The sequence below is a fragment of the Rhinolophus sinicus genome, linkage group LG09 (assembly GCF_036562045.2).
Source record: "Rhinolophus sinicus isolate RSC01 linkage group LG09, ASM3656204v1, whole genome shotgun sequence".
Lineage (NCBI taxonomy): Eukaryota > Metazoa > Chordata > Mammalia > Chiroptera > Rhinolophidae > Rhinolophus > Rhinolophus sinicus.
In genome coordinates, this window is record NC_133758.1 from 95,543,996 (window position 1) to 95,556,950 (window position 12,955).

At 34.1% G+C, this 12,955-nt stretch overlaps 1 protein-coding gene across 4 annotated transcripts in view; it reads left to right on the forward strand.

The window, feature by feature from the left end:
* Positions 1 to 12,955, forward strand: part of AHR (aryl hydrocarbon receptor) — a 150,738-nt gene that overhangs the window by 15,770 nt on the left and 122,013 nt on the right. For all 4 annotated transcript variants that reach the window (XM_074340806.1, XM_074340805.1, XM_074340807.1 and 1 more), the window contains exons 3-5: positions 9,962 to 10,065; positions 10,394 to 10,483; positions 12,663 to 12,786. In XM_074340806.1, the coding sequence (XP_074196907.1) occupies positions 9,962 to 10,065; positions 10,394 to 10,483; positions 12,663 to 12,786 (318 nt within the window). The remainder of the gene's footprint in view (positions 1 to 9,961; positions 10,066 to 10,393; positions 10,484 to 12,662; positions 12,787 to 12,955) is intronic.

A 12,955-nucleotide genomic window follows, 5' to 3' on the forward strand; every position in this document is an offset into this window, starting at 1 on the left:
AAGTAGTTAAGGACTCAACTGTCAAAGCTGTGTACGTCGTTTATGAACCTAGTAGTATCACTGCACCTTTCTCTGTGCTTGTAGTACTTGTCCTTTGCCTTCTGGAGCCTCACTCTGCTCACTTTACAATTATCATCTTGTTCTGGGCCACTGCTCCTTTTCTTCTTTGCTGGATGTTTCTTTTTGTATGTCCCAGCAGTCTGGCAATCTTGTCACATTTTTATTTTTGTCAGTGTCTGTGGGGTGTACAACTAGAAGTCTGGCTTTTAAAAAATCACTCCATTTGTAAATTTGATAGATGAACAATCCCAGGATAAGGCAATAGTTTATTTTTCATTTCTGCACAATGGACACACTTAGACATGTTTTAGGATTAATAATATATTAATAACAGAAATAATAGATGAATTAAAACAGTAGAAACCGTTTAAGTTCTGTTCAGTTTCTTTAGTACCACTGCTCTTCTGTGTTACCTTCTATGCTTCGTTGCTTATTTTTATTTTTTAAAGCCTTTTCTAAATTACGTTACTTTTGAAGACTTTCTGGAGAGCCTTTTCTGTTCTTAGCAAATAAGTAGCAAAAACCCAAAATGGCTGTTTTCGGATGTTAGCAATTAAACGTGGTCAAGTGTAATTTTTGCCTCTCAAGATAGATTAAATCCAACTAGCAGGAAGCCTGAGGACAGCTAAGTGGTCCAGTGGACCTGTGACCTGACAAGTCAATGTGCACTTCTGTTCTGAAATACATACTGAAAGTCTCTAAAATCCTTAACATTATGTTCAAACTTTTTCACCAATTACCAGAATGTTAAGATGAAACTATCCTTTTTTTTAAATTAAAGAAAAGTGGAACATAAAAGGAAGAAACAAATCACAAAATGAGTATTAAACTCAAATATCATGTTACCTCTGAGATTTAATAAGTTTAAATAACTTAACGACTGCTATCAATAAATCATTCATTAAGGGAGATTAGGATTTGAGTGGTTACAACCCAACCTTTGAAATTGGTTGATGTTCCTATATTGCGTTTCTTAGCGCTAGGATCAAACAGTGGGCCTGGGGCTTGTCTACCACTCTGAAACAGTACGATAATGTTTTATACTTAGTAAGAATAATTTCTGCATATACAAAATTTGAATTAGATTTCATTATCACCTTTTAAAATATCATCAGCATGTGTTTAAATTATTCTCCTTTTTGATAGCAACACCCAAAATTAAAAATTTCGGAATGACTAGTCCATGTTCTGTGTCGAGACACAGGTAGCTAATGAGGTAAAAAAGACAGAAACATTTTCTTTCTGTGAGACAGTAGGAGGAGTCAATGGCATGCATTATTTGATAATTCAGTAAAATATTCATAGTAAATATTACACCATTTAAAATATAATCATGCACCGTGAAATCTTTTACGTCTTTCATTCTATCTGAGTCATGGGTTATTCTTTATGACTTTTTAATAATTGAGATGTAGAAATTTAATTTGTGAAAAGGCAAACTTAGAGATAAGAAAACTATGATTTTTGTCTAGGTTATACTAACCCTGACAGACGTCCTGAATTTGCAGTTGTCCTAGGGAATAGTTAGTTATCCGGTTATTTTACAAACTAGGTAATGCAGGGGGAAATCTGAGTCTTGAATCATACATGCTTAAAATAATCACCATTTTATAAAGTGTAGTATTATGTACATATTAGAATGTTGTAAATCTCATGAAGCTTAAAAATGCCATGGGAGGAGAGGGTGAAGGCATAACTTATATTATGTATGATCTAACATTTATTCAACCTTATTGTTTACTGTGGATCTTTGTTGACTATTTTAAATTAAAAATTATATGTGCTGACGTCTTAGTCTTCCTTTGTTAAGTGCTTTAACAGTTCATTTCCAGTTCATTAGGTTTTTAAAAGAGAGCCATTGTGTTTATTCATCTTTAGCTTTCATGTTTCTCTGGATTTCAATCCTGTTCTGGTATCTGTGTAACCAGAACATTATCTTGAAAAACAAATATATATGCAGGTATAGATGCCAAGATTGAACTTGAACAAGCAGTAAAAATGAATTAAGTAAAAAGCCTTTTGAAGGGTTGATGTTTTATAAAGTTTAATGGGTTTGTATCTGTCACTGTACAAAGTTATTACCATATTCCCTGTACTGTACATTACATCCCTGTGCTTTATTTATTTTATAACTGGAAGTTTGTATCTCTTATTCTCCTAATTCTAGAAATGTTCAAAGTCAGTTTGTTTGCCTAAACTACCAGCATATGTGAAATCATTAGTGTTCAGTTTTATTTACCCAAGTATTATACATCTTAGATTGTGTACCTCTTAGATTGTATTTTTTTTCCAGAATTCACATTCTAAAACATGAAACTCTAATTATAACATTCATGACATCTTCTATAACTAAAATGATAAAATTCAGAGATTTTTAAATTTTAATTTATGAACTTTATATAATCAAATCCTTGCAAATTGAAACGTGGATGAATAAATAAAATAGTAGAACATTCTTGCTTACATTATTAAATGTAAGAGCCAAATTTTGGCTCTTACATTTAATAATGACTTCTTTGGATCTGGAATTTAATCTCTTTTCCTCACATATTCTGACTTACAGTATGAAATTGGTTAGATTCTATGACTAAATTTAATACAATATTTACATAGGACATTCATCTCTGAGTGTTTTTGTTTGCTTTGACAAGCATTTAAAAAAAAACAAAACAGTGACGAATACATACCAAAGATTCAAACTGTAATTCATACTCATTACAAACTCCTTTATTATATGTTTTGCTTCTTTCCTGTCTCTTTTAAATTTACTGCTTTAATGGGTTTTCTCTTTGATCATTACCTAGTGTAATATGACTCTAGGATCCTTAATTGCTTGGCTGTGAACAGGTCCAGTTGGTCGTAAATTTATGCCTTTAACTTTCTTTTCTAAAGGAAGATTACCATTGGGATAATATTAAAGCCAGCTTATTTTCAGCAATTTTTTCCTTTTCTGTCTTTTCCAAATACAGGTTTTAAATGTCTATAATTGAATCATTTAATTTTTTGTGAGGTTGGTTAATGAAAATAAACATCTTCATGTTATAGTGTTTTAGAAACTATATTCACATGTGATATAAAATGAATCACTTTAAGGTCTATAATGAAACACACAACTAATCATTTTTATTTAATAATCTTGTTTAATTTTATGTGTTATTTTTAAATGTTGCTCTTTTATACCCTTTTGACTTTTTTGATCCACCAGTTCTAATCAGAAACTCAAATTTCTTTATTTGTTCATGGCTGAGATTTAGATTATAGTATAGTTGGAATAGTATTTTAAACTATGAAAGTGAATAAAATATTCTAGGGGAAAGTATGTAGAATAAGAGGAAAAAATACCAAAGGTGAGATGTTTTAAGGATGGGCAGAGGTGGAAGAAAGCAAATCTGTGTGTGTGTGGAGTATGAAACTATGTGAAGGTGATAATGAGTTCACGTAAAGATGCTTTAATTTGGTGTTTCAAGTTCTAAGTTAGAAGGTGAAAGAGAAAATTGTATGTGAAAGTGTGAACAAAAATGGAATTAAAGTCCATACAGAAAAATAATAAATACTAGAGGAGGTAATTTTGGGTTCGTGTTTTCCATAAAAGCTGTATAGCCATTCAGGGGTCAGCAGTGAGTGGAGGAGAGGTGATGAGTTCTCAAATTGGATTGAGTTAATGAACCCAAAATTGTCTGTATTGAATTCTTTCAGTTTGCTCTAGTCTTAGATCTGCCCACATGATGTGGGGCGCTTTTTATGGTTAGTTTTACAGAATATTCCAGTGTCGATTAGATTCTCGATAGTGTCTAGTTTTATGTGTCTACTCTATGTTATGGAGACGGGATTCGCGCTCCCTCATGGTGACGGGAGGTTGTGTCATGTGACCAAAGCACTAGCAGCCAGGAGACATGGAGACTGGGTCAGTTAACTGATCTTGTGGCCTGAGATGAGACCTTTAACCTCACTGCTCCACATAGTCTTATCTTCTCAGCGTGAATAATAAGAATGCTTGCCTGCCTGGTGTTTTAAGTTTGTAGTGCATTTCTCCTGAAAAGAAGAGATTTGTGAAGGAAAATTTGTGATTAAAATTGTTATATAAATTGTAATTATTTCTTGCAGAATACTGCTATTTTACTTTCTGTAATGGAGAACTTTGTTGTTGTTGAACATGCATAGAGGTCTTAAGGGACCTGGTATTAATATCATCTGAGAATCCCTTAGTTGAATTAATTTTGTATGTTGATTTAGAGGTAGAAATTTGCTAATAAACGCTTTTCAGCCTTTTGATTGACTATGCAATAATTTATTACCCCGTATCGTTTTCATTTTCAGAAGTGGCACACACTCAAATCTAGACTCTTTGATCAGGGAAAAGTGACATAGCTTGATTTGGCGAGGATATATAAACTATGGCCATGGTGTGCTTACTACTTGTTGTGTTTGTATACATACAGAATTTTTCATCGTTGCCCTGTTTCAGGCTTAAATTACATGCTTCCGTTTTCGTTATAAAATTGGGATTACAATTATTTCCTGAAGACATTCATGTTAATAAGTGCACTCTTTAAACAGAGGAATGATAGTTTTAGAAAATATGAGGGAATGAGATCCAGAACATTTATGTTACTTCTTTAATCCTGATGTGTTAAGTCACTGGTTTTCAGCATGTGGCACCTGGTCCTCAGGCTCACTTGGAAACTTGTTAGCAATGCAAAATGTGGGACCCCATTCTAGATTCCGGAGGGTGGAGTCCAGCAATGTGTTGTGATAGCCTTCCAGGTCATTCTTGTGTCTATGAAAGTTTGAGAATCACTGCTCTCATGGATTAAATTCTGCTGGTTAGAATGCTGGTTTGAATTCCATTCTTGTATTTGTGAAAAGCTAAATGCAACTCAGTTCTCCACTGAAAAGGTAAATTAACTTCTCTTGTTGGTTGTGTTAATTCAGAGACCTAATATATAGTTACAGTAGAATTTCATATAACTAAATGTACAACTGGAAAAAACGTTAACTAACGTCTTTGGAAGTTAGTTTCCACTTCATCAAAAGTAGGAATAGGTCTAAATTTTAAGGACTTTTTCAGCTTCAGAATGATGTTTTTTAGATTTGCTAAAAAGACAGTAACTACCAGTTATGTGACATGTATTCATTCATAAAAATATAAACTAACATTCACATTTTAAAAAACTGAATTTATTCTTTTTTTCTGCCTAGAAATGTCTAATCTATCAGCATCATCAGAAAGTAGTGAACTGTACTAGCCCTAATCATTGTCTCCTGGAAACTTATAACAGCTCTAATTTCAGTTTGCTTCTTCTTTCCCTCAAAACAACACTTCATTTGAAAAAGAAAACTTCATATTTTGAAATGAAATATCTTTTGCCCCAAAGTATATAGAAGAAACTCTCTTAGGTACATTTAATATATTATTTGGAAATTATTTAGAAATACTGATCCATACCAGACTAAACTGGGGCTGTTTTCCTTATATTTAAGGAATATACAGCATTACTTAACCCTATCTAATTTATAAAAGTTTATGTAGTTGGTTGAATTTTATAATAAGTGATAGCTTTGCTCTCTTTTATGCTTATATCAATGTGGGAATGGATTTTAACTTTTCCTGCCAAAAGTAACAAAAAGGATGGCAAATATTATTATAAAATAAATTGAATTTATGTCAACAATTAGAGATTTAAAAGGTTTATGCTTTTCCCTGGCAAGACATTTATCTGTCATCTTTCTGTTTAAATGCAAACTGTAATAACAAAATACAAAATATATTTTACCACATGCCAATATTTTTTCCTCATGAATTTCTCTCTTGAACAATTTCACAGCATGTTTTTTGAAGAGAAAATATTTGGCTTGTAGGGAGAAATGGAAATCTGAGCTTAGATGTATAAGGAAGAAAAGTGCCATATTAGGAAATATGGATATGTTTACATGCATGTGGGGATAAGATTTGAGTCAGTCTGAAATATGACAGTTTGATAACGCTGTGATATATTTATACTTAAATTCCATCATCAAGTTACAGTTTTACTTGTAGAATTGCTTCATCAACCTCTTAGTGAGGAAATAGTTGAAATGTTTTGGCAGTTTAATATCTTAATATTCCACTGAATGCTTCAAGTCACATCTTTACACTTCGGAAAGTGTGGTATTTCCACAGATGAGGGGGATTTTAACAAATGTCTATTCAGTACAGCAGATGCTCCCCAAATAGCAGAATCAGCTGGTGACTCTTTTTCAGATACTATTTGTTTCTATAAACTGTCATGTGGTGTAATGTTTAAAGTGTCCTCTGCATCTAATTTTTTTAAAATTAAAGTTTATTGGGGTGACAGTTATTAAAGTTACATAGATTTCAGGTGTACAAATCTGTAATAAATCATCTATATCTCACATTGTGTGTTCACCACATGCGTATAATTTTTATAATAATTTACAGTTTTGAAGTACTTACAAATCTGTGTTGTAGATGCATTGTAGGCATCATAGCAGTGATTTTAGATACTCATTAATGCTTCCTCTTTATAGATGAGAAAACACACAATTATTTGTGGTGTGCACTTTTAGTGTCAGCCTTCCATTACGGTTTGAGGGTAAACTGAGCATATAGCCCATCATCTCTGTCCTTGACTGTCAGTTATAGATTCCAGGCATTAACCAGGTACTTTATATGTTATTGTAGCCCTCACGAGAATTTGTCTCCAGAGGTATCACTGTTGTCATTTAAAATGAGGAAAGTAAAGGTCAAAGGTAGTTAGCATGGGGGAGAAGTCTGATAGGTGGTTAATAGAGCTCATACACTTAGGGTCAGGCTACCGGGGTTTTGCTCCAGCTTATACCCCTTAGAGCTCTGTGTCCGTGGGGAAGTGTCTTAACCTCCATAAGTCTCAGTTTCCTAATATACTGAAAGGACAATCATTTCCAGTCTCATAGGTCTATTATGAATATTAAATGAGATAACATATGGAAACGGCTTGGCATACAAAGTGTGCTCAGTACGTATCACATCTTATAACTAAGGAAATGGTTTAAGGCCACGCAGATACTGCAACAAGGAGCGCTGGTGACAATTCTCCAGGTCCCCGTCTTACTCGTCTGTTGCTTTGTTATCAAGGGAAGAAATGTATTTGTGACAGTGAGTAGTGTTAATATAGTTTATCTTAATTTTAAGAAGGGAGAGATCAAGAAAGAGAGGGCAAACTTCATGGAAGGCAAAAATTACGTAGTTTGAGTCAAGAGGTCAAGACATAAGATAGATTTTCCAAAAAACTCACATTGGTATTTTTTTAGAGGAGAATGGAAAGGGAATCACCCTTCTGGACTCATTTACTTAAATCGTTTTACTGAATATTAACCTCAAACATGAAGGCAACAGAAATATTTGTTTATTTTGGGAAAAAAACCTTCAGTGATCCTTTCCCAAAATTCAGTTGTCACTTTTCCTACTTAAGCAGTAGTTATACATATTACATATTGTCTTTCCAACATTTAGAATTGTAAGCAGTATTGTTTAGAACGAGTTTGTTCTTTTTAATTTTTTTTCCTCTCAAGTTCCTGAAATACTTTAATTAAATCCCATTCTGGTACTGAATATTTTTTACATTCTTTTCTAGTCCTTTATTTCCATAGCTTATATGCCCTACTTAATGGCAGTCTGTCTAATGTCTAATTACATTGGCTAATATCCCCAGTACAAGGCCAGAAACAAATAGTAAATTACTTTGAGATGAATGGTCTCTTTCATCTCTTATTCAGCTTCTCAGTGGTTGAATAACTCTAGTTGGAACTGACATCAATTCCATTGATCAAAAATTAATTTTGAAAGGTTCCTAATAAGATCATTTAGAGATTTTAAGTTCGACACTGTTAATATCTATTCATTTTCAAGATTACTTTGCTCCTTTCAAAATGTAAGGGTTTTGATTTTGCTGTTGTTGTTTCAGTAGCAAATCTTATTGATATTTGGTATAACTCTTAAATTGTGCCTCATACTGGAGATTTTGGAAAAGTAGTGGAGTGTGGTTAACCCTGATCTTGTAAGGTTTCATTGTGTTCAAGCAAATTTGTCCATTAGAAAGCAAGCAGCAACAACAAAACAACAGAATAGAAAGGGAGAAAAGGCCTTTCTTTCTCTCTTCTGGTTCTCAAAGAGAAATGGTTTAGCATTTCGTTTGGTCTTGGTTAACTTGGTTAGATCAATTAATTTACCTCAAACTCATTTTTGGCCTAAGGAAATCTGTTCTCTGGCCTGTTGAAATTGTTGTAGTCAGAGGCCAAGCTTTTGTCCTCTTCTTTCAGAGATAGGTTTTCAAGTTCTGCAAAGGCAAGAATATTGCATAAGAGTCCAGTGTGACACATGCAATTGACGATTTACCACAATGTATACTTCAAACATGAACATATTTTATATGTGGTGCTTGGTTCAAACTCAGAGAAAATCTGGTTGTTAGTAAGTCTCCAGTTTGTCCCCAAGCCCCATTGTCTATCTCATATATATCTAATGAAATAACTCTTAAGTGTAACGTCAAAATCAATTTTGTTTAGTGGTTTCTCTCATTTAAATATCACAAGTTAAAAAAAAGATCAGAAAGATAATATAGTTGTATCTAAAAGGTTATATATGATAACCAGGCAAGCCATAAGCTCTGGGAAATGTGGCTAATCATAAAAGCTACCATTTATTGAAGTGCTCTTGAGCTGCTGTATGCCAGGAGCTTCACATGTATTCTCATTATTCTTCACGACAGTCCTGCAGGATGGTTTGTTTGTTTCAGTTACCACTTCACCTACTAGTATTAGGAAACAGCCGTAAGAGCTCACACATTTATTAAGTGGTAGAGCTAAGATTCGAAATTAATTCTGTCAGATCCCAATATTCAAATGCTTTTACATAAGATAATATTGAGAGTGCTTGGTATAATTCTCAGTAAACGATAGCTATTATTTCTTTTCAGCTGTGTTGCCTCCTAGACTGCTAGTACACACACACACACACACATATGTGCACACACACACACATGTGCACACACACTCACACATACACACGCACGATGAGGGAGAAACATGGAAGGGGAGGAGAGAGGAGACATGGCATTACAACATGCTACCTCCAGCAGTAAGCGTCCCACCCACCATGCTGTCAGCCTTTCCTTCATATGTGTTATCCACAAGCAGTTAGAAGATAGAAATGAAGGAGAAGCCACTTTACGAGATGTCTAACATCTAGGAATAAATATAAAAATTAATGTGTGTATTTTTTTTGTGGATAACCTGAAAACACTAGTGGGACCAAAAGTACAAATTTGAACAAATGGAAAAACACACATGTACTCAGATAGAATTATTCACCACCATAAAGATGTTAATTCTCCATGAATTAATTTATAAATTTAACATGAACCTAGTAATAATACTACTAACAATTTTTTACCTTAAAACTGGACAAAAGGATTCTAAACTTAATGGAAGTATGTTTCTTAATAAGGCATTTGGTTGATTCTTTCTCCCCACCACCACTAATTCACTGATATTTAGATAAATATGTATAGATATTAAATTTTTTTTATAGGTTATGTGCTGAGGAAACTTATTCTCATAAGTAAGTAGATAGGAGTAGGAGGAGTGTTTATAGCGGCGCCTTGCAATTCTTTGAAACTTTGAAGTTCTATGCCAAAAATCATATAGTGGACTGATCAAAAATTGTTTTTAGGAATCTGTCAGCTGAATTGGAAACCACCTGTTGGCATAGGATTATTAATCATTATAGTGCTAGTAGACACCCATGTTTCAAATTGTTTCTTTGTTTGATGTACATAGATTTCCCAACAAAGACCATTGAAATTGCTTATTTTTAAACCTGTCTACTGTATCATTGTTTTTCCCTTTTTTTTTTTTCCCGTAGTTGCATTAAAATCCTCCCCAGCTGACAGAAATGAGATCCAGGATAACTGCGGAACAAAATTCGGAGAAGGCCTGAACTTGCAAGAAGGAGAATTCTTATTACAGGTAAATTTTAGTAAAGATGTAATGCCTTATAATTAGAATAATTGTAAATGGAGAAGTAATCAATCGATCTTTTAATTACTTCCAGTTTATTTAGAATTAGAACTCACCCAGTGTTTCATGCCACTTTTGTCTGCCCTGCGATAGTGGTGTAATGCTACACTCCATGGGTGTGTGGTGTGTCTATGTCTGTGAGGTGTGATCATTTTAACCATTTTAAAGAAAAGACTTTTTAGCAACAAAAGTAACAGCCTTAATTGAAGTCAATATTTATGAATGGCAATATGGTTATTTAGTCACATTACTAATTTTGTAACTTGTTTCCTTGTAGGCCCTGAATGGCTTTGTGTTGGTTGTCACTGTAGATGCTTTGGTCTTCTATGCTTCTTCTACTATACAAGATTACCTGGGATTTCAGCAGGTAAATATATTTTTCTTAGGTTAAAAATACTGCTTTTTAAAATTAACTTTCTATTTTTTATGTATCTTATACTTTAAGGACACAATTGATTATATGTACATATAAAGTTTCAATTAAAATAAACGCAATAGAATAAAAATTATATTTTTAGCTAATATATTTTTATATTATTAATAATTTACTACATTGTAATTTCCTTAAATGTTTATGAGATTTATGGATATCGTGTATCTTCTTTCACTTATTAAGGAACTCTTACATAAAAGAAACGTTCAGGTAAGGGGTGGATAGGGCTTGGATGGGGGCAGGCAAGAGGATAATTGACATCTAATTCGTGTGGCTATTGTAGGACATATGACAACTATGAAATGAATGAGGTGATATGGAAAGGTACAAGCAAAATACCCAGCCTTATACCTTTAATTCTGATTTATGCGTACTGTGGAAGCTTTCCTGACGGAAATGGTATTTAAGCTAACCTAAAGAAAATGTAGGATTCAGGTGCGTGGACCATTGTGGAGGAAACAGGGAAGAAAAGTCAGAAGGTACTATAAACAGTAGACTGGAGGTGATGTCATGTCTGGTTTGTTTAATGTTATTGAATGAATAGTGAATAAGTGGAGTGGTCAGTAAGGTGTTTGGCATATTTGAGGAGCAAGAACATCAGAAATGATGTGAAGACAGTTTGTAAGTACACTTGGATGCCAGCTATACTTATGTATCAGTAGTTCCTAATCTCGAATGTGCATAAGACTCACCTGAAGAACTTGATAAAACATCATAAAATGTTTGCGCCTCAACCCCAGATGTTCTAGGGGTAGAGTGGGGCCCATGAATTTGCATTTCTTACAAGCTCCCAGGTGATGTCAAAGGTGCTGGTTTGACTAGTGCCTTTTACACTGTTGTATAAACTGAAGCTTAATCTGTGATAGATACACAGTGGAGGTCACTACAGGTTTTTGTTAAAGGGATGTGCATGCTCCAATCTGTGTTTCAGATGAAAACTCTGGCAATTGTGTAACGGCTGGCATAGAGGTGGTTTAATGCTACAAGTTTAAGTTTGTAGGGAGATTTCTCTAGATAGCTGAAGTAGGGGAATCTGACTGCTTACTGCGACAGTTTCTGAAGATACTCCTGAAGATAATTTTGCTGACCCAGACTTAGAATTGCTTTCAGCCTTTTTAAATTTTAAAGAAAATATACTAATGTCTATAGGAAAGCCTTTTTGAAAGTTAATTACCTAATTATCTTAATTATTATTTAATAGTGTGATTCCTATAACAGTTAAGAAATCAGAGATTAGCTAGTTCCCAGTCTATTTTTTTTTCTCGTTGTACACGTAGCCTAGATATTCTTTAAGAAAACATTCATGTCTGACATGGGTGGTGGTTTAGGGACCATTTAACTGCAAGTTGTAAGTCATTACTGGGTTATGAAGTTGATAGAGCGGGTCACTGTCGACCAAATTTTTCAGTTGCTTAGAATAAAGTAGAACACAAGGTATTATCACATATGAAGTGTTTTGTGACACTTCTTTCCATCTGTGTATATGCACACACATGTGATGAATGGAAAATATATTTATTACCATGAGTTACAGTAAAAAAATAGTTAGAAAAATGCTGGTGTGAAGGGCTAAGGCCTTGGCAATGTAGTAAATGCTGAGAGGCAGGAGGGACAGGAAGGAGTCTGACCTGGTAAAGGTATCATCCCCTACTCTTAGGGAGTCTACTTTGAGTCCTTTAATCTAACGAAAGCCATTAGAGAACAGTGAAAAAAGTACATAGCGAATACTATTAAGTTTAGAGAGAAGTCAAAGGCAACCAACTGGGTGTTCAGATAAGGTTTCATGGAAGAAGTAGGATTTAAAAGGTCAATAAGGGATAAAAAATAAACAGAACTTGATATGTTATGATTAAGGAACGGGGAGGTGATTTATTTGACTGAAAAACGTTCATGTAGGGAAATGATGGCAAATACCTTGCGGCTTACCCATTACAGTGCTCGTCTCTTTCTAGCGTTTCCTGTCTTGGATGACCAAAGAGCTTTGCAATCACTTGATTTATATTCATTGCCACTAACAAGCACTCACTAATCTAGCTGAGTATCAAAATTACTTTAGTACATCCTATTTTTACAAAGTTAGTACTTTTTATTTTCTTGTATCTTTTTTCCTTAGTCTGATGTCATACATCAGAGTGTGTATGAACTTATCCATACTGAAGACCGAGCTGAATTTCAGCGTCAGCTACACTGGGCATTAACCCCTTCGCAGTGTACAGACTCTGGACAAAGTATTGATGGTAAGAATATTTCTCAAAAGATAGTTTTAGTGCTTTTAACATAACTGTGGAAGGAGGCAGATAATCTTTAGGGGCATAGAATTCCATGGTAAAGGTAGGAAAGATATGGAAAGCCACGTGTGTGTAGCTGAAGGCCAGAGCCAGGTCCCAAAGAGGCTGATCTCAGGAG